The 24,965-nt window shown below is 35.8% G+C and overlaps 2 protein-coding genes across 3 annotated transcripts; both read left to right on the top strand.

Moving 5' to 3' along the window:
• Window positions 1-9,815: 9,815 nt before the first annotated feature.
• LOC120079713 (TOM1-like protein 1) lies at window positions 9,816-15,783 on the top strand. 2 transcript variants are annotated; one of them, XM_039034040.1, is made up of 4 exons: window positions 9,816-9,939; window positions 10,862-11,423; window positions 13,611-13,856; window positions 15,097-15,783. In XM_039034040.1, the coding sequence occupies exons 2-4, from the start codon at window positions 10,905-10,907 to the stop codon at window positions 15,520-15,522; spliced, it is 1,191 nt and encodes a 396-aa protein (XP_038889968.1). In that variant the 5' UTR covers window positions 9,816-9,939; window positions 10,862-10,904; the 3' UTR covers window positions 15,523-15,783. The 2 variants fall into 2 exon arrangements, with proteins under 2 accessions (XP_038889968.1, XP_038889969.1); XM_039034041.1 differs by lacking the exon at window positions 9,816-9,939 and adding an exon at window positions 9,946-10,095.
• Window positions 15,784-18,176: 2,393 nt separating this feature from the next.
• On the top strand, window positions 18,177-24,118 carry LOC120079441 (probable arabinosyltransferase ARAD1). Its single transcript, XM_039033619.1, has 9 exons — window positions 18,177-18,752; window positions 19,360-19,533; window positions 20,574-20,731; window positions 20,815-20,962; window positions 21,228-21,343; window positions 21,433-21,571; window positions 21,933-22,043; window positions 23,039-23,107; window positions 23,796-24,118. The coding sequence occupies exons 1-9, from the start codon at window positions 18,249-18,251 to the stop codon at window positions 23,919-23,921; spliced, it is 1,545 nt and encodes a 514-aa protein (XP_038889547.1). The 5' UTR covers window positions 18,177-18,248; the 3' UTR covers window positions 23,922-24,118.
• The last annotated feature ends 847 nt before the right edge of the window (window positions 24,119-24,965 follow it).

Raw genomic sequence — 24,965 nt, 5'->3', positions numbered from 1 at the left:
GCCATTGTCCCTGCGGAGACAATGACCACGTTGGTGCTCAGATGGCCACAGTGACCTCGATCTGCAATTGATGAATCAATCAAGGAGCCATCTCCCAATATCAGCACAACCCGCTACACCGGCTCAAGTGGGCCGCAATAAGTTGCATTAATTGTGGAGGGGCTCATGTAGCAAAAAGTGCTGCCCATCAAATCTCCAGCAAGTATGCGCCATCCAGAACAACCCCTTCAGCAACACCTACATCTTGGCTAGATGAGCCATCCTAACTTTGATTGGGGTGGCAATTCCAAACCTAGGGGGGCCAATCACCATTAGAGTGGCAGCCGAGGGAATCCTCTTTTTCACCATAACTTAAACCAGGGGCAACCAAGGGCAATCGCATTAACCAGCAACCCTCATCATCAAACACCTCTAGAAGCTCATTGGAGACCCTGCTGAAACAAGATATAGATAAAAATGATGCAGTATGCAAGCGCAGGCGTCTCAATTCGAAACTTGGAGATCCAAGTGGGCCAACTGGCATCTGAGTGAGAAATAAGTTCCAAGAATGTTGCCAGCAACTCAGAAGCCCGGGATCCAATGGAAAGGAACAATGTCCTAAGATATTGGGAGGCAAGCCGGACTGCCTGCAGGGATGTGGATTGCGCTCATTCGAAGAAACGCATCTTCCGGTCCATATTCACAACTATGTTTAATGCTTTCTTTAAACTATGACTTATTTGAATTCTTGAATTTTGTCTTTACTTCTGCATTTAATTCATTCCATGACCTTATGAATTTAACTCTTCATTTATTTCCTTTGTATTTATTTTTTTTTACCATCTTTAATTCTTTTGAACTTTTCTGTCATAATGTGTTATTCTTTAAATGGTGAATGAATGGGAAATATAAGAGAATTTATTACCGCAAGTCATAGCAACTTGCGTTGATGAAAAAAAAATAATATAATAAATAAAATCAAACAATTAACAACAACTATGCAAGCCGATAATGGACGCTCTTGAAAAGCAGAGATGCGCTTTGCGTTCATCTAACTCAAATGCATTGAAACTGAGGGGTTGTGCGCATATATGTCCTTTGTCCGTCCTTAACTAAATGCACTATGTTGAGGTATCCTCCAGAAAATGTTAGTTAAGGGGTTGTTTTGTGGGATGTATACGATGTTGCTCCGTCCTCTGCGAAGATGCATTTGCGTTGATGAGCACATTGTGTTAATCTTTACATTGTGTCCATTCGAATAAAATATAAAGAAAATTCTTTTTGCACTTAAGAAGTCCAATCATTTGTTATCTAAAGCAATGATGATTCTGCAAACGAAAAGACGCTTTTCTGAAATTTCATAAAATGAGGGAAGTCGAACGACGGGCCTTTTGAGCTTCTCGAGGCCTGTCGCCAAAAAAAATCGCGTTGGGCCCACTGTGGCCCAACCCTATAAATAGAAAACCCTTCCCCCGTCTGTAAGTTTTTTACCTCATTTGCACTTTGAAAAACCCTAGCATCAGCATATGAAACCTTCTTCTTCCCAAAACCCTAACGATTTTCCAGCTCTTTCAACCAAGCTCCCATGGCTGACCAAGCTTCCCAGTCTTCTGCTTCACCCTCAACCTCTTCATCTGACCAAATCGTCATGCGAGAGGTAGCATTCCTTGCTGCCAGTCGTCGGCTTGTTGCCCAACCCCATACCATCCCAAGAATCACCAGTAGAACCCGAAAGAACCCACTGTCCGTCTGGCCTCTTCAGTTCAAGAGGGGGCACAACATTGAAAATACCCCAATTCCAACTTCTGTCGTCTCAACTGAGAGCGAGAAGAAGAGGCGTGATGACAAGAAGTATTTGGTAACATTCTAAGTCATTTGGAGCAAGGATGAGGATTACCCAAGGCAGGGGTTGTAAACTAACCACTGTCCACGGAGGAGGTGGCGGCGGTAGTGGCTGAAGAAATGGCGGTGGCTAAAGAAATGGTAGTAGCGAAGGCAGTGGTGATTGAAGAAGAGACAGGAAGAGACACTCTGACCTTAAAGACTCCTGAGGTAACTGCCAACGCAGAAACCTATGACAGTCCCTCCAGAGTTGCGATGGAAGAGATTACGGTGGTGGCTGAAGTTGCGATGGAGGAGGTTGCAGTGGAGACGCAACCAGAAGTAGTTGAAGAAGAAAAGCAAAGGTAGAAAGGCTGGAAAAGCTGAGTCATCTCATCATCGCAAGGAGAAAAAGAATAAAGAGAAGAAGAATGATGATGAAGATGAAGAAGATGAAGAAGAGAAGAAGGAAGGGAAGAAGAAGGAGAAAGAAGAAAGAAGAATGCGCCAGCATGAAGAAAAGCGCCTAAAAAAGGAAGAAGAAAAGAAGCAGAGGGTTGCGAGCCCTGAAAAGGATGGAGAATCAACCTCTATAAGGGAGGACAGGGGGGATCAATTGATGGAACCGGTGCAACTTGAAACAACGCAAATGGTTGCGACGAAGGAAGGCGAAGAAGGAGAAGATACCCCCCTGATGACCCTCAAAGATTAATAATCGCATTAGAAGAAAAAGAAAGAAAAAGAAAGAAGAAGAAAAGAAGAAGAGGAGAAGTAGGAGAAAATGGAGAGGGCAAAACTCATCACTGCATAAGGTGATAGAAAAAGAAAATTGCATGATGAGAAAGTTTGCCGCAATAACGAGATCTCAAGGCTTGAAGAAATAAGGCGGATTGAAGAGGAACAATGCCTTTTGTTGGCCTCTGAGAAGTTTGTGGAGGAGTTTAAGAGAGAAGAAAGAGAAGAAGAAGAGGAAGAGAAAAATAAGAAGGAAGAAGAGAAGGAGAAGAAGCGTGAAGCTAATAGAAGACGCTTACAGAAGAAGAAGGGCAAGGAACTTGCCGAGCGAGAGAAGGAGGAACAACACAAGGAACAGGAAAGAAAACAAAGACAACAATCCCGCCTTACGTTAACCAAAGGAAAGGGCAAAACGGTTGAAGAAAGTAGCAAGCCCGCGTTGGCAAAAACACGTCCATCCAGAAAGAAAGAAGATGACGACTTGTTAATGGAGATGGGCTTTTATCCTGCACCAACGCCACTACCTGATCTCATCACGAGCGTGATTGTGGAGCATGGCTGGGACACATTTTGCCAGTGTCCAACCATTGTTGTTCTCAAGGTAGTGCGTGACTTTTACCATGGGCGGCTACATAGCATCAGGGATGCAGTGACCATAAAAGGGCAAGTGGTTCCTTTCAGCGCAAGGACATCAATGAACTATACCAAATGAAAGATAACCCGGATGCATCGAGTAACAAAATCATTGATGATCCCACAGAACAACAGTTGGAAGATGCGTTGTGAGTATTAACGTAACCGAAGCCACGAAGTGGTCAGTTTCTTTAAAAGTCATCAAGACCCTTGGCGTCCAAGACTCTGCTACCGGAGACCAAGGCTTTGGGTTATCTGGTTAAGAAGCGATTGATTCCAATCTCCATGACAAGACCATTTCAAAGGATCGAATTATGGCATACTGCATTGTGCACGACATTCCAATCGATGTGGGTTGGTTGATCGCAAGTCAATTCGAGGCTTTTGGGGGCACATTAGAGGACGAATATTTCTTTCTATGGACTATCTCAGTTTGTGCCGTCAGTGGGGATAGGCATTGAGGAATAACCCATGCAAGAAGTCCATGGCCTCATCAATATCAAATCCTAAGGCTGCTCCTCAAAGACTCCTTGCATTACCAGATCCCTTTAAAGAGGCCCACAATTGATTTCTCCAACGCGCCTGCATAAACCAGCCCAAAGAGACAGTTGCCAGAACATGATCAGGGAAAGGGAAAGTCCAAGAAGAAACAACGCAAGATCCGGAACCTTTGGACCCTTTACCCTTAGTTATCCGCCCTTTAAGCCCTTCGAGCTCACCCGCACAACCTTCTTCTCCACTCCATAAGCATTTCACCAACTTTCTCCTCACTCCAAATTCTCCAACTGCATACCCACCAATTTACTCACCTGTAACTTCATCACCGCAACTTTCCATTCCACCACCGCATATTGATGACCCACACGATTTGGGTGAAGGCACCTTTGTCCAGTCCCAACACGATGCTGACGAGACATCGCAGGCGCAACCTTCTATCCCTTCCTTGGCTGCAGAATTAGGTAAAATGCGGTCCCTCTTTTCCCAACAACAACAACCCTTTACTCAACAACAAGCTTTCTTCAACCAAATATTTGAGGTGGTAATAGAGCAAATTGATGATATACAGTGCAGTGCTGCCACATCAAGGGAGGCGTTGATCAATATTTAGCGCAATATTTTTAAAGTCCATCACCATCAAAGACAGATTGCGGAGTGAAACCATGAGTACTTTAACTTTCTCACAACTTATCTTCATGGTCCCATGGTTCCTTCGCATCTCAGGTAGTAATTGAATTTTGAAGAAGCTCCTACAGCACCACCTCAGAACCTTCCTCCGGCTCCTCCGGCTCCTCAACAATAAGTTTTATATTTTTTGCGGCCACTCTATATTTTTATACAATTCATTATTTTTCTAAGTTAATGAAATTCTTTGATTCTTTGTATAGGCAGAAATTTTTGTATTGCGTTAATTTTTAATTCTTTGTATACTTTGTTAATATTCAATACAATTGAGTACATATTCACTCCTTTCTGTCTGTGCCTTTTTCTTTATCATCCTTTGTCAATATTTGCGATGTTCTGGTCTTTTATTATTGCGTTATTCATTGCGTTGCCATGATGTAATATATGTTTGTACTTAGAAACATTTCCCATACTTTGTAAATTCTAACCAACACTTAGTTAATTCCTAGTTCAGCAGTACTTTACCTTTTATCTTTCAAAGTTCTGCTCAAACCTTCTTTTTGAAATTTTTATTCTAAGTGTTTGTCTAGTCTATCAATGCAATGAGGACCTTGCTTATCTTTAAATTTAGGAGTGGGGAATGTCTGAGCAGATAAGATCAAGAATATGCGATGATTAAGAAAATGCGTTAGTTTTTTCGTTTCATATATATATATATATATATATTCTTATACAAAACTCCAATGTCAGTGCTAGGGAAAACCTAAAAAATGTTTCCAACCTGATAAGAGTTTAGTTGTGAAAGGAGTCTGCTCGTAGTTGGATGTTCATATGATACCCGTAGAAGCAAACCAAAACGAAGGTGGGTTTCCAAGAACAACGCAATAAAAGAAAAAATAAAATAGTGTAAGAGACAACTCCTCTGAATATCATGAGTTAAAGTTGAAATTGGCATACAACCGTAGTTGGATGTTCGCATGAAACCTGTGGGAACAAACCAAAACGAAGAGTGTAACCATGACCAACAGTCTCTAATAAATAACACAAAGTTTGACCATTGCATATAGACATATCAAATTGTTTTGATAAAGAAGAGATAAACATTCTATTTTCAAAACTAGAAAAGCATCTTTGAGCAGAATTTTGTTATGTAGAAGAATAAAGTAGGGCTTTGTTCATAATTAGCAAGGATAGAAGGAAATTGCATTGTTAAGAAATGTGTTTGAGTGTAAAATTCGGAGCAGCCAATCGACGTAAAAATATAGGTGAGGGATTTAGCATTATTGCCTTACTAGAAGATATGCTTAAGGACAAGCATATATTTAAATTTGGGGGTGTGATAACTTGTAGAAATACAAGTTATTTATAGTGCATTATTTAGATATTGCGGCCAAAAGAGAGAAAATATGCATTGATTGTATGAAAATTAGCTCAGAAATACAATAATTATGAATTAACGCAATTACACCCACTTACATCGTTAAGATGGTAGAAGATGATGTTTTTACTTTGTTTTGCAGGAAACCAAGTCATCGCTTGCGATCAAGGCTCAACGAGAAACTGAATAACGCATCTCTGTTACATTGCACCCGTCAATCAACAATGAAGAGACGATTAACGCAATGATGGCGCAATGCTACAGTCGATCCTGAGCTGAATTTCAACCACATGCGGTAATAAAAACAACACTGCATGCGAGCAATCGATCGAAAGATGCAACTGAGTAACGCAAAGGCGGAGGATTGCGACATGTGTACAACTAACCGTTGTGCAGATTTGACGGTTTGATTGCATAACAGAAGGAATATTTATTCCTCCATCTTCATAATTTCTATAACAAGAAGTGGGGTCTACAGCCAAGAGTCAAAGCTTTTCACCTATAAATACCCCCATAGAATTCACAAAAAATATACTGGATATAGATATAATTGATACGAGGGCTAATTGCTGCTAAATTACTGAAAGAGAGGCTGAGCTGAGTACTGATCGGAAGAAATTCAGGAAGAAAAGAGACAAGCCCGAGAGGTGAGTCTCAGTGCAAACTTGCCAGATCCCCGTCGCGAAGCTCTGTGCTTAGATCCCTACTACCGGTTGAGCAAGCCTGAAAGGGAAGTTCATCCTTCCGCACGATCCATCCACACCGGCAAGCAAATCTCCATCCAGATCGGCGTTAAGACGTTGGCGTTCATTTGTAATTGTTTCTAACTCTATTTTCATCAAGTGTATTTCACCTTCTTAATCTCTTCATTCACACATCATGTATCAGACGCTGAATAGAAATGTTGAATGTCTCGATCGATTTCATACCCCCTTCTCTGTCTATTTCCGTTCCTCCGTTTATCGCTTTCTTCATAAAGTCTTTTTAATCCNGATCGTTTTCATATCTCCTTCTTTGTCTATTTCCGTTCCTCCGTTTATCGCTTTCTTCATAGAATCTTCTTAATCCCTTGGTAATTGATATGAATTAAACAAGTAACTTACTCTGTGCTAAAGAAATAAGAACGTTTAGCTAAAGCATGCTAGACGACATCTTCACCTGTGAGAGCAGAAGTGAATATGCCATTCTGATCTGTAGAGAGAAGGTTAGAAGAATGCATTAACTAAAACAAGAAGTACTTCCAGAGATGGAAGCAACTTTGCGTTCATTATGTTTGTCCCTGTTTCACCACAGATATGTGGGAGCGCGACCGATCACCGAGAGGTGTACGTCAAGGGAAAAGCGGAACCGTATTTATGCCTTTAACGCAATTAAGGAACTTGCGATGTTTGTACTAATTATCTTTTCTGTTTCTGTTTCACACATAAGATTTACCACCACATAACACGATTTTTGTATAGCTTCACAGCCAGCCTTGACCTCAGTATCTTGTATCATGAATCCTGTATTTTGTATCATCTTAGATTAGATTTACTTTAATGCAATTTACTTTCACGCAATTTATTTTATTATCGCATCTTTACCGCTTTACTTTACTTTATCGCATGTTTATATTCTTGTATACAACAACTTTTATTAATTAAAAACCCCTGGTCGCATGTATCACAAGCATAACGCAATAACCTCAAACAGTCCCTATGTTTGACCTCGGATCACACCGAGAAACTTGCGGTAAAATTATACTTGGTTTCAACGCAAGGAAACTTGTGACCACGCACAGCATACTACAAGAACATTGTTAATTAACGCATATCTAGAAGTAGTATCACATGGATTTGTACCTTGCGTGCATCATTGTATAGTTTTTGTGTTACAAGTTTATGGCGCCGTTGCCGGAGAATTGGTAACGGGGACATGAGCTTGTAGCTTAGATCAATTTTTGCGTTACAATAGGCAGCCTTCATAATAGATGAAAGAGGAAGACGATGAAATTAACTATTTACATATTAAAAGAGAAACATTTATGAGTTGGAGATTTCACCAAGTTGAATGAAGAATTTCATGGAAGACAATGGACAAAATAAGGGCTACAACATAGAAGCTTCTTCATCCCCATCCCACTTCAATGATGTCTGGAAAGAAGTTTTTAGATTTCCCAAATTAGAGTAGATATCATAGATTTCATTATACAATGTTAGTATATTGAGATTTTTTTAGTATAATAGAGGGTGAGAGATTTGAATTATAGATTTTGTAATTACTAAAACATATCAATGGTAGTTAAACTATATTATATCTGATTAATATATTTGAGTACTTGAAAGTAAAAAAGTCTTAACAAAAGATATTTTGAACACTAAAATAAAATTTATAATTTCAAATTGCAAATTTAGTATAGTTGAGAAATAAAATATCTCCATTCCCTTTCCCGAAGGTAAGGAATATTTTTATATATTACGCACAAACAAATAAACTTTAGCCGACCGACCAACCAATCATTGGAATTAGACCATACTTTTGTTTCACACGCAATGTATGTAGATTTCTTTAGGAAAGTGAAATAAATAACAATAATAATAGAAACCATTTTTTTTCCCTTCTAGTTTTTTATATAGTTTCTATTTAGCCTTTTAAATTTTAAAATGTTATATTTTTAATCATTAAATTTTTATTTTAATTTCAATTTAGTCCATAAATTTTAAAATATTACAATTTTATCATCAATTTGAGCTATATTTTAATTTCATGATTTATACTTTTATATTTAAATTTGTACTAAATATTCACTTTCTGTATTTAGTGGTAATGTCTATTAGTTAATCTAAAAGAATTATGATTAATTAAGTTAACTATTTTCTTTATTAATATTCAAAATTTCAAATATCACGCGTAATCAGTTTAAATTAATTAATTTCAAACTCAAAACTAAAGATTAAAAGTATACCATTTTATATGACTAAATATAAACTAGACCCGAAAGTCACTGATTTTGAAATGACTTTTGTCATGCTTAAAATCATGTTAAAACATATTTTTCAATCACTCAAAATCAATTCATGCTTAATAATACAATTTTCAATACTCCTAAGCGCCAATTTGAAGGCAATAACTCGTTGAGGGTTCTTACAATCAAATAATATGTATAATTATCAATAAAAAGATATTATATTGTTGGGTAATATTAGTAGCAAGATCGAGTCGATCCACAAGAAACATGAATATAGTTTCGAAAAGGTCAAGTTTCTAGCTAAAACGGTAAATGAGAGGGGGAATTGTGGTGGTTTGAGAATGAAAGTGCATTAAAGTAAAATGAGTTAAGCGTGCAATAAATATAAAAGAGGCCTAGTTTAAGAATTAGGACTCATTCACTTGTTCGATTAATCATAAAACTTCTAAAGATAATTTTTTTTATGCATGCATGTGGTTAATCTATTTGCTGCAATGGCAGCCACAGGTGTCCAAATTGATTAATTAATTTTTTTTTTAAAATTAGATGCTCAATTAATTGGGTTTGATAGCATCCACAAAAATCAAACATCCACAACTAGGAGATTTCACTAAGTTAGACAACTAGACTTGGATAGTCTAAGTTATTAATCGATTTCATTCTCAAATCAAATCAATCATGCAATATTATAAACGAGTTATCCTAAACAATCAATCAATCTGCATACAAGTATGCTTTGATTTTTGCTCCACAGCGATTCGATTCATGCAAGATTATATGTCACATATCGAATATAAATCTCTAGCCTAACAATGAAAAGATGAAGATTGACCAAGATTCAAGGCATAGAAGTTATGCATTAAAAAACTACGAACTTTCAATAAAAAATTTGAAATTAAACAAGTCCTTACAAACCGATTTTTTTCTACTATTAAAATTGATTTTGAATGATTATAAATATTTTTTTGAGTAATTTGAGTACAACAATGGCATAACCGAGGATTGAAACCTCCGACTTCTAAGAATAGAACACATGTCAATACCACCAAACCATAATCATTTTGATAAAAATGATAAAAATGATTTTAATCATTTTAAAATGGTTGCTAAATATTTGTTTTTGAAAAATTAATCCTAAATATACCTTTCAAGCGTATTATTCCTAATAATAATAATAATAAATAAATAGAGGTTTCAATTCTAAAAATAAAATAAAACAATAAATAGAGTTTCAGGAACCGTTGACAACGCAAGCGAGAGAGACTGAAAAAGAAAGCTTCACTTCGGGAGTCGTTGCACCGTCGTCTCCACCAAAACTTCAAAGGTACGTACCATTCTCCCTTATTTGGGCAAGAAAATTTTCTATTGTTTCTTCTATTTGCCCTAGATTTTGGTCAATTAAAGAGATCGTAGCTTAGGAATTCTTGATCTGATGGCTTGGTTGACTCTGCTCGATTGCTGGTAAAGTTTCAGGGAAAGGGTATGTGAGGAAAACGTTCGAAAGAATCTCATCGTTTACTGGTTCTTCCGTCGGTTTTTATTTTATATATTTTTTGGTGATTCCTTAATAATTTGTGAGAATTTGGCGGTCGGAGTTGGGAGCTCGATTGCCGTTTGAAAAAAAGGGGCTGTTCTGATTTTTGTTAATATTCTTTTTGCTGGGTGATTTCGGTTGGAGGGGTTGTTCAAAATTTGTTTGGATTTAGGGGATTGAAGTAGGTTTTGGGATTTTGATGACTCTTTGTGCATAATATGCTATCTGCCTTTCAATTTTTTGGTTTCTACGAGGTGGGAAGGGTTTTTCTTTGAGGTGGTTTGCATGTGCAAAGGTGGCATTTATGCATAACACTTTGGGTTTATTGAAGTATTGGAAGTTTTAATTTGATTCTCAATTTAGGATATTGATCGGTTTAAGAGATTTTGATGGTTTTTGTAACCCCATACCACTTTCAATGATCAAATCAGGACGATATGCTCTCTCTCAACTGTTATCTTGTAGGTTTTTGAGTTTCGGATCTCTGAAGTATTGAGATTTTACTTGTATATTCTTATAAAAAAAAAGAGTTTTTACTCGTATACTTTATTCTGCTTGCCGACAAGCTGACAACCATGTGAAACTTAATGCCTGCTGTATGATCTGCTGCCTTCCGTTTCTATACTGTATTTGTTATTTTGACGTTTTGATTTACAGAACTTAGAAATGAAACGTCATTTCTTCTAACTTCCGAAGAGTTGCGTGTGTCCAGGGATTCTATTTAGCATCTGTCTTGATATTGTTCAGTAGGAAAGATGAGTGACAACTTGATGGATAAAGTAAATGCCTTGGGCGAACGGCTAAAGATTAGTGGGACAGAGATGAGCCGAAAGATGAGTGCAGGTGTCAGCTCTATGAGTTTCAAAATGAAGGAACTTTTTCAAGGTCCAAACCAGGGTGATAAGCTTGCTGAGGATGCCACATCAGAGACTCTGGAAGAGCCGGATTGGGCCCTGAATCTTGAAATATGTGACATGGTTAATTCTGAGAAAATCAACAGCATTGACTTGATTCGCGGGATTAAAAAACGTATAATGTTGAAAAATCCCAGGATCCAGTATTTGGCATTGGTGCTGCTTGAGACGTGTGTTAAAAATTGTGAGAAGTCTTTCTCCGAGGTGGCAGCTGAGAGAGTTCTTGATGAGATGGTGAAGTTAATTGATGATCCACAAACTGTTGTTAATAATCGGAACAAGGCTTTAATGTTGATTGAAGCATGGGGAGAATCAACTAGTGAGCTTCGATATTTGCCTGTTTATGAAGAAACATACAAGGTATCTGTATATTTCTTATATTTCTTGTTTTCTGCTATTTATTACTTTTTCTTTTTGACTACAGGTAATCCGTATATTTCTGTACCCACTTTCTTTTCTAAACATCTGGAATTTGATTATGAAGAAGATTTAGGGCTTTGCATGATCTCAGTGGATTAAGTTTAGAAGGATGGTTTTTTTTCCTCTCGTAATGAATCTTTCATCTGCCGGTGTTTCCATTTTCTAAGCTTACACATAGAATGATAGATACTATGCGTATAGTGAGTATCTTAAATATTTTTTTTAAAGAAATTTACGCAAATTGTAGTAACTTGGCAACAAACTATGTTTAATGCTTGGATAGATGAAGTGTGGAACAAGCTTATCTTGGGAAGAAAAGCTTTATTTAATTAAAAGGGAAGTAGCTTCTTGGTGTGTTCTTTCCAAATGCTTTTGTATTTACTCTCCTGCTATGTATATACCGTAGTGTCGCGACGACGTGCACCGAGGACTCGAATTTAAGCCATCCGCACGACGGTGCGCACGGGAGGCCAACATGTGTCCCCGCCTGCACAACGAGTTGTGTGGAGGGGGGCAACGAGTTCTCTCCTGCTATGTATATGCTTGTTGGAGTTCCTTTAAATGTATTTCAAATTGAGTTAGGGTTTTAGCCTTGGTATCAAGGTTGGTTTGATTTTGTCTGGACTTGAATTTGTTTTATTTTTTGGGTACAGATGAAGTATATGGGACATTAGAAAAGAGCTCAGTATGTTCCTAACTAAGTAATAATATAGGAAGCCTTCAGACTGTTTGTGAAGCAACAAACATTAAACCAATTGGAATGAGAAACTGGGAAATGTATTGACACAATAACTCTTTTTAACAATTCTGAATTATCACGCGGTCTCTAACCTCATGCTCATGCTCACTTTGGAGTCGCAGTCCTTAAAGCAACATTATTTGGAAAAGTGAACCGGGCAAACAATATTATTCCAAAGACTGGATTTTCATTCCAAAAGGAGGTTTTAAACTTATCAATTTTTTATTTTATTTTATTTATAATCTGGTTATCCCCTTGAGTGAATGGACATGCAACGACTTCTCTGAAGTGTAGCAATATAGGGCATTTGATGTGTTTTTCTTCATCTTAATGAACTTGGAAGTGGTTTGACTAAATGCACAAATAGCATGTACCTTGTACTTAAAGTTGTACATGTGGAGTGGTTTGGCTGAATGCACAAATAGGAAGCACTAGTACTTCGTGCATAAAGTTGTACACGTGGAAGCAGTATGAGAAGAATTACATATGGCATATTCTCTCCCTTCCTTCTTCCCCTATATAAAGGTGAAACTACGAATTGTGTAGGGACTTCTCAAGTGTTCTGATAGGGAGAATTTTTTAATCCTCTCTAGGAAATGAAATGGGTCTTTTGCCCCAAAGAATGTGTGCTCATGTTGTTCTTCACAAAGGTATTCTAACCTTTGTCTCTCCTTTACCTTTTTAACTCTGTGGATGGTAAGGCTGAAGCTGAACTAGGATGGAGGTCTTTGGCTGTACGGATTGAAAAAAAAAAAGAGATATATATATGGTGGGATTTCTAACCCCATGACTTTAATACATCATCAAAGACCAAACTTTAGATCTTAGTGTAGTGGGTCCATGTCGTAAGAATCCCTTACAAATCCACTCAGTTTCACCCAAGGATGAAAGGTCCACTCCGGTGTTAAAGTGAAGTGGGATGGATCGACCTAATCTCCCAAAAGGGAGGAAGTTTTATCCATTCCTGTATATCACTTAGGACAAAGTCCAGGAGCGCACTTCCTAAATGTACTCCTATCCCTTTTGAGGCATCCCATTTCTTTTGCAAAAGAAAGTGAATCTTTCCATTGAAATTGTTGAAAATTTAAAAGCATCATTATCTCATGCGTAGAAACACCTGCTTAATTATTAAATGAGAAAGCCCCTAGGTTCTAAAATTTTGTTATATATGAAAATTGATATCATTCTCGAATCTTCAATGCCCCCTAATACGGAAACAGTATTTTTCTCTAGTTTTGGACTTTTTCTCAGTTCCTTCCATGCATGAAAAGTTGGAGAGTTAACAATTTGGGATTTATTTTGCTAGTTTTTCTTTTAGATGCTTTCCCTGTGGGTCGAGGGGCAGAAAATTGATTTATAATTACTCTCTTCTGTTTATATCTGTCAAGAGTTTAAAATCAAGAGGCATTCGATTCCCTGGTCGGGACAATGAGAGTCTTGCACCCATTTTTACCCCTGCTCGCACAGTTTCAGTTTCGGAGACGGAAGCCAGTTATACAGAACAGTTTCATCATGACATTCCCATGCATACCTTTACAGCTGAAGAAACAAAGGAAGCATTTGACGTTGCAAGGAACAGTATTGAGCTTCTTTCCACAGTGTTATCCTCATCACCCCCTCAGGATAATTCGGAGGTAATGCATCTCTTTCATAGTGTTCTGATTTCTCTCTCTCTCTCTCTCTCTCTCACTCAATATGTACATACCTTAAACTTTTCAATATGTGATACTAAATTATAAATGGATGCTTGGACCTTGTTCATGATCTGGCATCAGCTCGAAACATGAACTCTTTTCGTAGTCAAATATCCTAATAAGGTTTACTAAAGGTACATGTAAGAAATAGAGTACAAAAACACCTCCTTTTAGTTCTTGCCCCTTGGTTGAAGTTTTAACTTTTTTTTTCTTAACTGCCATATATAAAACCATTATAGCCAATTCCGCCCCCTTCTTTCCTCCTGAAATTTGAACTTCACAACTGCACAACTTTTATTGAGGTTCATGGTTATGAAGGGATTGGTTAAAGGTGCTTGGAAATTTACGTTGGTGAGAACCATGACAAAAGGATATTTTGAAATCAGATTTATTTTCTTATTTTTTTGACAAAAAACATTAGAATAAATTGATTCAAAAGAAGAATAAGAACAGCCTAAGGCAAGGCCGGGCAGTAGAGGGGTACCCCTTCCCAGACATAGATACTTTAAATAAAATTGGAACTCGACAATCCCACATTGAATATTGTCTTGAGAGCTTGGTGTTAAGAATATTCACTTTCTGGGTTCTTTTTGCTAGAAATTTTGTAAAATGATGGACTCTAGAGTAGGGATCATCCTGGCCTTTCGAGTAACCAGAAGGTGCAAATTATTTTACAACACTGCGGTTTCCGAGTCAAATAGCTGGACTGCCATAAAAGAACCTTGATTGATTCCCATTGTACTCGCCTACTATACTGAAACTCCTGGATCCGAAAACGGAGCCAATCATTCTAACGAATCAGACAAAGGCTTACATCAGTTGATCAGATTATAATATCATTCCATCGCGGAATCCATTTGAGGGAGTTGAACACTTTTTTCTTTCGTTCCTCTCCTAGATAGATTCAGACATTTCTTTAAGTAAGACTTAAGAGTAGAGATTGAACTTTGATATATTAGTTCATTAGGACTTTGGCCTTAGACTCCCTATTTTTGCTTTGTGCTTAAATTTCCCATAAAAAGAGTGCCTGTGATCCGTGGGATTCTTCTTGTGTCGCTCAACGTATGTCCCCCCCCTCCCGAAGTACATGATCTGGAGATATCGGTAGATGTTCAAGTTGATTATCCTTTCAATTCGATCACGAACAGAATGATCCTACCTTGTTTCTCTCCCTCTGCAGGATGATCTGACTAGCACACTTGTACTACAATGTCGTCAGTCGCAATTAACTGTCCAACGAATTATCGAGACTGCTGGAGACAACGAGGCCCTACTTTTTGAGGCATTGAATGTGAACGACGAGATTCAGAAAGTCCTTACCAAGTATCAAGATATGAAGAAGCCTTCAACTTTGCAGCGTGAACCAGAACCTGCCATGATACCTGTTGCTGTGGAACCTGATGAATCTCCCCGTCATGCCAAGGAAGACGCTCTGGTTAGAAAACCGGCTACTTCTCGCAGTCGATCTCTTGGTGGAAGCAGTGATGACATGATGGATGATCTCGACGAAATGATATTTGGCAAGAAAGGTGGAAGTGGATCTGATCGGGGACACGAATCGAAGAAGCCCGATTCATCAAAAAACAATGATCTGATTTCCTTTTGAGCTTGGTTTGAACAGATGATAATTCACCGTGTCAATCTAGAAAGATTTAATTGATGTTGAAAAAAAAATGGTTATGTAACCTCTTCGTACATTACATGTTTAGATGCATCTTGTAAACTTCTACATTAAACTTCTGCACGTTTTTCAAGTTTCTGATATTTGGATTTGATACCGTATGATGGCGTGTGCGTATATATTATTATTATACACACCATGAGATTTATCATTTATAAATAATACAACTTTCTTTTCTTTCGTTCACATTAGGGTTCATTTGGAAGTAGGTACTCGTTGGATTTTCATTGGGTGATGTATATGATGTATTATTGCTATCCAAGTGATCTTAGTTTAATGGTAATTGATATGATTTTGTCTTTAGAGATCGAATGTTCGATTTTTCATTCCAACCTTTGTTGCACTGTAAAAAAGTATTATTATAGTATCGAAATAAGGCTGATTTTTTTTTAAAAAAAGTTTTCTAATCTTTGTTGGTGTTACCAAGCCACTTTTTAGACTTCTTTTTCTTTCCTCGATCTTGTTCTCGTTTTAGTTCACTATCTTGCTCTTGCTTATTTTATTTTATTTTCTCACTCTTGTCCTCTGCATTTGGTTTGTTTTATATTTGGAAAATTTTCATTTGTTGTCATCACACTTTGTTGAAGATAGAAGAAACAACTCTGCACATACTAGAGAAGGGAGTTTTAGAGAGAGAGAAAACAAGTTTGAAAAGGAGTAATCTTATATTGAAAAATTAGACCAATTAACATTTTGATTCAACTTTTTAGGCCAATCTATCGAATTACTAAAAAAAAATATTTGAAAAGAAAAACAAATATAATAGTTTCTTCATTTGTTTGTTAGAAGTACTTTTAGTTATGATAAATTGTTCATTAAATTATAATAATTTATATGGGGTGTTTGGGACAAAGAATTGATTATTATAGTCCCAGTTATTATAGTTGAATTATAATAGTATGTGTTTAGGATGTAAACTATTTTAGTTTGAGAAAGAAATAGTAAAATTGTAGTAAAAAAATAAAAAAGTTATGAATGTAAAATAGTAAAAGCTGAAGCAAATAATAATACCGTAACAAATAGGGGGTTTGAAATAGTATTTATTGTAATAAGATGTGGTTATTATGGTCTTAGGATAGTCCTTACCCCAAACGTCCTCTATAAATATAATAATAATTTGTTTGCTTGTAAGTTCAGATTATTATTTTCAATGTGAGCATATTCTACCGTAATTGATATTATTTTATTAGTTTCTTTTTTCATACATCAAATGGGCTACGGAGATTTGAACCTATGTTCTCAAAGAAATGAGTACATGTCAATTATCACTCAAAAAAATGAGTATATATCAATTATCACCAAGACATGCTCACTCTAAGGAGCTATTTGGGGATCGTATTGGAATGAGTTTGGATTGTAATATAATCTAAAATCCATGTTTAGATTGAGCGATTTGGGCTCGATTTGTAATATTTAACTCAATTCGTTCATGTAGTTTTTAACCCAACCCTCTTTCTCATTGTTTTCACGTTTCACAATCTCATTTTCATTTTACCTTCAATTTTTCACGCATTCCAATTCTTTTCTGATTCTCATTAATCCTGATTACATTTCAACTTTTTAAATAACCTCTACTTATCTATTGAATTTTCATATGTACTATTGATTGTAGTTTTAAATTTTTTTAAAGGTTCAATTATGTTCATTAAGTCAAATATAATAAAAGTTGCATTTTAAGAGAGTTTGTCCTTGCAATATTTCACTAGACTTAATATTCTCTTTCTTTTGATCAAAACTCACTTAGGGAATATTTGAGAGTCCAACCTGAGATAGTATATCCCCACATCCTATATTATCTCAGTATTTGGAGGCCCATTATCCTATCTCACCGATTTTAATTGTTTGTGGACCCATTTTGAGAACGTGTTTTGTATCTCACCGTCATTTTCCTTCCGTGTATCGTATATTATCTCAATGCTTGAATATATTCGATCATACTCGATCAGAACTCCCTCAGACATTAAAACTTCCCATATCCTATATCATTTCCAAACAGTCCATTAAGATAAAGGAAAAACTACTTTTGTAGTCTCTGAGTTTTTAGGAGTGGATGTATTTGTTCCTCAAACTTTCAATTTGGTCAATTTAGTCCCCTGATTTTAAAGAATAAATCTAATAGGTCCATATTTTCATTTAATACATGAATTAGGTATTTTTGTTATTAATTTAAATACCTAATAATGTTTTTAAATGAAACAATTTAATGAAAAATAAGCCTAACAACATTGCTTTCATATTAAAATTTCTTCATTTGTTATCTATTTTTAAGTCAAATTTTGAAAACTAAAAAAAAGTAACTTTTTTGAAAACTTGCTTTTGTTTTTAAAATTTGACTAAAAATTAAAATATTGTATTAAAAAAATGTAAATGATGGTAAGAAATGGAAAGTAAATATACTTAATTTTCACGGACTAATTACAAAATACAGAATATTACCAAAAAATAATCTTAAATTTTAAGTTAGACTAAATTCTAATTATAAATTATAGCGATTAAATTTTAACTTAAAAAAAAGTGTAGAGGAACAAAATTGTAATTAAAATGAGAAAAGAAAAAGGTGATTGGCTATGTAATTCATATCTTCTTCTTCGGAATTCACAATTCTACTTAGCGGAAACAGAAATTTGGAAGAAGTTGAATTCAACAACGCCATGCGAGGGAGAAACCTTCCATTTTCTTCATCAATGGCTGCTCAGATCCAAAGATCCAATCGATCTCCACTTCTACTCTTCACACTCTCTCTTCTCGCACTTTCAGTCCTCTTCATCCTTGTTTTCCTCTCCCCTTCCAATCCCAATCCCACTCCCTTCCACCTTCCAATTTCCTCTCTCAAACCCGAAACTTCCTTCGTCCTTTCACTCGAGCACTTCCTCACTCACAAGGCTCCAAAATCCCCTCCGCCACGCGATGATACGGCTCCTGTAGCCGGAGATGTTGAAGAGGCCTCAAGGAAGCTCGATGAGGCACTTTCGGAGGCAGAAATGGAGCGGGTGGTTCGAGATCCGTATTATCCGTTGGCGTCGCCGATTAGAGTTTATGTTTATGAAATGCCGTGGAAGTTCACTTACGATTTGCTTTGGACGTTTAGGAATACCTACAGAGAGACCTCTAATCTCACCTCCAATGGCAGCCCTGTCCACCGCCTTATTGAACAGGTATTTACATATAATCGAAAGTTTCTTAGTGTAGGTTATGTATTTACGCTCACCTTACTTGTGGCTTCGAGAATTTACACTATACTCGAGTGATTTCCAATATTACTTGAGAGAAGAGGACATTGTTGTGTGATTATCAATATTAATTTAGAGAAAATGCCATTATTAATCCGTATGCAAGAAGCTCTAATATCGACTCGAAGTTTTATTTATAGATTAGGACTGTTTAATCTACTATATATACACTTAACAAGTGAACTAGTTTGAATCGCATTTCTTACATGGATTGAAAATGGTGTTTTATGAATTATGAACTTTCCATTTTTTTTAAAAAAAAGGTTGAATTATTTTATTATAAATTCCGGAAAATGTACGGCAATTCAGGTATTCTACTGTTTCAATGTGTGGATTATTTTTATGGCATTTTCATATGGATACGTTTATCTCATTCCTTGTTGATGTTATGAAGGGATGGGCAAAGTCATATAGAAGTTGATGCGTAGCTTATTGCTTTGGTGTATATAGATCTTACTTCAGTATTTATATCATAATTACATGTTTCTATTTGTCGTAACTAAATTGCCAAAAAAATGGGTTTCTTTTGTAGCATTCTATTGATTACTGGCTGTGGGCTGACTTAATTGCTCCAGAGTCAGAGAGACTACTAAAAGGTGTGGTGAGGGTTTATCGGCAGGAGGAAGCAGATCTCTTCTATATTCCCTTCTTCACAACTATCAGCTTCTTCTTGTTGGAGAAACAACAGTGCAAAGCACTTTACAGGGTGTGAGTGAGCTTCCAAGGTTTTCTTTTATTATTCTTTCAATTGTTATGCAGGACATGCCTATATCGATATTAGTCTTTCTCTCATTATCAAATTTTTTGAAGGAAGATCTTTTTTTTCTTTGTTTTATTCATAGTCATGAAAGGATTTGATAAGGTTTTTTAAAGCATCGGCTTTATTTCGCACTTGTTGTGTGAGTTGATTGGTTAGTTTGATTATGTGCCCAATTACTTGATTAGCACCCTCTACTTCTACTTCTAATTAAAGGCGAACAGCTGGCTATAATATTAGGGGACCATTTCTAGTACTTTGTACTGCTGAACTAATTTATGTCAATTTCTTTGAAGGCAGAAGTGGATTTCTTTAATCAATCAGGAGAGGACATAATATTAGGAGACCATTTCTTTTAATCTAGAAGTAGCAGGTAGTAGTTCTAAGGGAGGATTGGGTTTCCAATCTGACTCCCAGTCCTTCTTTAGGATAGGAAGAGATCCCGTTGGTTATGGAACTAAATACTGTGGAAATCAATGGTTACAATGACCAAGGTATTCAATTAACAGGCTTAGTTCACCATATCCCTATACCTAGAAGAAAACAGCCTAAGGGAAATGACTTTTGTGGCATTTGAAACTGTTGTTGATGGGTTACGGTGGTGCAATGTGGAGGTGTACTTTTGAGAATCTTAGTGGTAGAGGAATAAGGAGTACGCAGGGATTCGTTTATCCCACTAATGATTTGAATTTGCTTTTCTCACTCGCCAATGGAGGTTTGACTTGGTCCAGTCAGTAGAGGGTAGCTTATCTGATCATTGCTTTGGTAGATAGAGTTATTGTTCTTTCATTTTAATGTCTCAAAACTTTAGGGTTTACTGGGAAGAAAAAGTTCCTAAACAAAATTTGAAGATCGGTTGTATCAATGCGTTCTATTTCCTGGAGGCTGGAGCATGGATATGATTATTTCAGAATGTTATTTTTGTTCAAAATACAGTGGTTTTGTTTGTGCTCCATAAAGCATTGATGGACTTTTACATGTGGATCCAGGAGGCATTAAAGTGGGTGACAGATCAACCTGCATGGAAAAGATCTGAAGGCAGGGATCACATACTTCCAGTTCATCATCCATGGTCTTTTAAAACCGTTAGAAAATTTATGAAGAATGCCATTTGGCTGCTGCCAGATATGGACTCGACAGGAAACTGGTAGGCATCAAGATGTTAGAACCTCTTAGAAGATATTGAATGTGCTGTGAAGCTTGATTAAATGACATGTACTAATATTTTAGGTACAAGCCCGGGCAAGTCTATCTGGAAAAGGACCTTATTCTTCCCTATGTTCCAAATGTTGATTTATGTGACAGCAAATGCTTATCAGATGGGCAATCAAAGAGAAGCATACTGCTCTTCTTTCGTGGTCGGCTCAAAAGAAATGCGGTAAGTTTAGGTAAATATCAGTGGAATTTACTCCACTTCATACTGTTTATTTATGCATTTGTTTAATGTATAATAAGATGCATGAACTTTCTTTAGTGAAATACATGAGCTTTCTTTGGTATGATATGTGTTGATTTCTTAAAAAGGAACCAAATTCAGCCATATAAAATTTAAAATTCAGCTGGCGGTGGATGAGTGCTTTGGTAATAGACTAGAATCATAATTCATGACGTAGCTCTTGATAGACTATTCTACTTACTCTTAGGGAGGAAAGATACGGGCAAAACTTGTTGCAGAGCTAAGTGGTGCAGATGATGTAGCAATAGAAGAGGGAACGGCTGGAGAAGGAGGGAAAGCAGCAGCTCAGACTGGAATGCGCAAGTAATATATAAGTTTTTATTTTACCCTCTGCATTTTCTTTTGTAACCATTGCAAATTTCAGATTGTCAAATTTCTTCTTCCATCCCCAGGTCCACCTTTTGCTTAAGTCCTGCTGGCGACACTCCATCATCTGCCAGATTGTTTGATGCTATTGTCAGCGGGTGCATTCCTGTCATTGTTAGTGACGAATTGGAGCTTCCATTTGAAGGAATACTTGATTACAGGAAGGTAAAATGATGTATTAGTATCGCTTTCTTTTTAATATTTACCTTGAAGCAAAGTTGGTAAACATATTTAATTTTCAGTTACATTAATGAATTTGAGACATTCGTTACATTAAGAATATTGCAATTGATATAATCTTTGATTATATAAATTTGAAATTGAATTTCATCGGTCAATCAACATCATACAAAAAAATATCTTGAAAGTAGAAAAAGGAAAGATCATTTCTAAATTCTATGTTTATCTGCATGATCAATAGCATGATTTCATCTTACTGAACAAGAAGTTGAAAAAGAAGTATACGAGAACTTGTGGAGTGTTTCTCTATGATCTCCTGAGCTCAAATGGTTATTTCCTCATGCAGTTTGCCTTATTTATTTCCTCTGGTGATGCTCTAAAAGCGGGATGGCTTTTAACATATTTGAGGAGTTTTAGTGCTGCTGATATCAGAAGATTGCAACAAAATCTCGCCAAGGTGTGTAGCTCCTCCAAAATTTGAATGATTCTACTACCTCTATAGTGTTATTGCTTGCTTTGTCAAAGTGTTTGGTATGAACAATTTTTATGCATTACTTCTACCTATTACTTCTTGGGCATGCAGTATATAGGGAGGAGGATCACGTATCATTCTAATGCTTGGTGTTTACATCTTGAATGCTCTTGGTTCCTCAACTGAGATATACTAGTCAATTTGGTTGATTCTTTCTTTCTTAAGAAGCATGGATACAAATACAAGACACGGATATGACATGACACTGACATGATGACATATTATTTTTTTAAAAAAAATTTAGGATACGGATACGACAAGGACACGTTTATTAAAAACATATATTTTTTAAACTATATGTTATTTTTAAACAAAAAGGAAATTCAAAGTTAATGAGTTTATTCATTTCTATGATTAAAAAATTAGTTTGATGTATTTCACTATCCAATTTTATTATTTTTGTCATATATAAGTTGACTTAGTATATGTAAGAAGGTTTGATGCACGTATACTAAACGTTGGTCCTATTTTGATTTTGTACAAATAATGTCTAACACATCTATTGCACTAACAAATGTTCGATACGTGTCTAACAAGTGTTGGAGTGTCCAAGTGTCCAACACGTGTTAGACACGACACACTAACCAAACTAAAGTGTCTGTTCTTCTTAGATTCTTTCTGATTAATATAGATTATGGTTATTTTTTGGGGGGTCTTTTTTGAATTATAATACAACAACATTCGAGTTTCTGAAACAGCAATGGATTAATTTTAGCATCATGTTACTTTTATCATGCTCAGTGCTCACATTTGCAATCTGTGTTATCTTTGTGCCCATTGGAAGAATTTTTTTTATGTTAACTTCCTTAGCTTGCTTGGCTCTCTTCCCATCTCTTTGTAAATTTCACAATATCTCTTTTCTCATACAAAATTAGAGCAACTGAAACTAACTTCTTCTCTTATTTCGTGGCATTTGTCAGTTCTCAAAACATTTCCTTTATTCCAGTCCTGCTCAACCCATGGGTCCGGAAGACTTGGCTTGGAAAATGGTTAGTTCCTCCTTGTCTTTCATCTCTACTTGTCCTGATCTTGTGATATTAACAATTTGTCTGTTGGCAAATATCTCATCTCGGTCAAATTAACGGCATGGTTGGATTTTGGTGGCATGGCAAAAGAGTTTGTTAAAATATCTCATCTCGGTCAAATTAACGGCATTGGTTCTTTTTTCTTTTACGAAGAAACTAACTTTTATTGAGGAGAAATAAAATAGTTCACAAAGAAAAAATCCAAGACAAAAGGAGTCGAAAAAATCAAAGAAACTGCTGGAGGTGATTCATTAACTTTCTGTCATTCCAATTCTGAGCAATGAAATTTGGTGGCTGGTACGGTTTGTGCAAATTAGGTGAAGTAAATGAATGTAATTGTGATGGGGACTGAAATATCCGTCGATACGTCATATCTGTAAATCGAGAAGCTGGACATCAATACTAAAGATTAATCAATATCTTTGTTATCTTTTATCTATACACATAAAACATAAAAAATATCTTCTATAAATTCCAATATGAAATACGAATACTAATAATGTCTTAATATTAGTTTGAAAGTATAATCAATGTAAGTAGTTTTTTTTTAAAAAAAATTATTTACAAAAATATCCGTTAATAATGATATTGTAGATACGAATGTGAATATCGAGATGGAATTTGTGATTGAATTTGGTTTGCTGTGTTGCAGATTGCTGGTAAGTTGGTGAATATAAAGCTTCATACAAGGAGATCCCAACGCGTGGTAAAAGAATCGAGAAGTATATGTAGTTGTGATTGCAGGCGTTCTAATTTTACTAATTCTCCTCCTTTATGAATATCTCTTCCACTCATCGCTAATGCTGAGATCCAATGCTTCAATTGGGAGGAAAAACCACTCTGCTAGAGTTGCATAGAGAGATTGTTCTTCTCTTTTTTCCTCTTCTCTTTATTTGTTTTGATGTGGGGATTTGTAGTGGATGGTCTATTTTATATTTTTCTTTATCAATTTTTGAGAATGTCAATTTTTTAATATATTTTCACTTGCAAAAGTTCTGAAATTTCAAGATGTTAGATGTTTAAAATTTTGTTAGACATTTTTTAAAGTTCAAAGTCTTGTTAGATAAAAATTAAAAGTTTAAAAATTTATTAAATACTTTTAAAATTTAATGACTCAATAGATGCAATTTCAAAATTTAGGAACTAAACTTGAAATTTAATATTTCTTATTACTTCTAATCATTACTTGTGTTTCACATTAACAAGATAAATAGAGTTTAGGTTAAACTATAAAAGAATGCCCTTGAACTATGAGTTTGGTTTCAATCCTACTCTTGAACTTTGTAACGTTTCATTTTAACAAGTTAAATTTTGTTAAAAACAACTTTTGGTAGATTTTATAGGCTTTTGCTGTTAAATTTATAGATGAAAAGATCTGTATATGTGAACAAAGAAAAAAATTAAAATATATGGTGTATTTGAGAATTGAGACCCAAACTTGACCTTCCTAATTTCAGCCCTATACTCCTAATTTTAGGTTCTTTTGTTTATGATTTTTTTTTTCCGCCTCTAACCATCAAATTTACTTTTGTGTCTAGATTTATTCACTAGACTAACACACAAATACACTTTTTCATTTACAAATTTAACAACCTCAAACTTCCAAGTATTGAAACAAAACTTTTCAAACGTTGAAAATATCAAATCGAACCAACCCAAAATTCAAGAGTGTGTTTTCTTTTAGTTATAACAATTTAACCTAAAATTAAAAAAGTCACTCATGTTTCCAAACGAACCCGGTCAAAGGAGCCATTAACTAAAATAAACCTCTAATATTTAAAAAATAAAACAGAATAATAATAAGTGAATTTCTAAAAAATAA

The sequence above is a fragment of the Benincasa hispida genome, chromosome 6, assembly GCF_009727055.1.
Source record: "Benincasa hispida cultivar B227 chromosome 6, ASM972705v1, whole genome shotgun sequence".
NCBI lineage: Eukaryota > Viridiplantae > Streptophyta > Magnoliopsida > Cucurbitales > Cucurbitaceae > Benincasa > Benincasa hispida.
This window is presented reverse-complemented; position numbering and strand designations above follow the sequence as displayed.

Coding starts and splice junctions, on each gene's coding strand:
- LOC120079713 (XM_039034040.1), top strand. CDS start 10,905: ATGAGTGACAACTTGATGGATAAAGTAAATGCCTTGGGCGAACGGCTA. Junction 11,424..13,610: donor TTTATGAAGAAACATACAAG/GTATCTGTATAT, acceptor ATATCTGTCAAG/AGTTTAAAATCAAGAGGCAT. Junction 13,857..15,096: donor CCCCTCAGGATAATTCGGAG/GTAATGCATCTC, acceptor CTCCCTCTGCAG/GATGATCTGACTAGCACACT.
- LOC120079441 (XM_039033619.1), top strand. CDS start 18,249: ATGCGAGGGAGAAACCTTCCATTTTCTTCATCAATGGCTGCTCAGATC. Junction 18,753..19,359: donor TCCACCGCCTTATTGAACAG/GTATTTACATAT, acceptor TTTCTTTTGTAG/CATTCTATTGATTACTGGCT. Junction 20,963..21,227: donor GTCGGCTCAAAAGAAATGCG/GTAAGTTTAGGT, acceptor ACTTACTCTTAG/GGAGGAAAGATACGGGCAAA.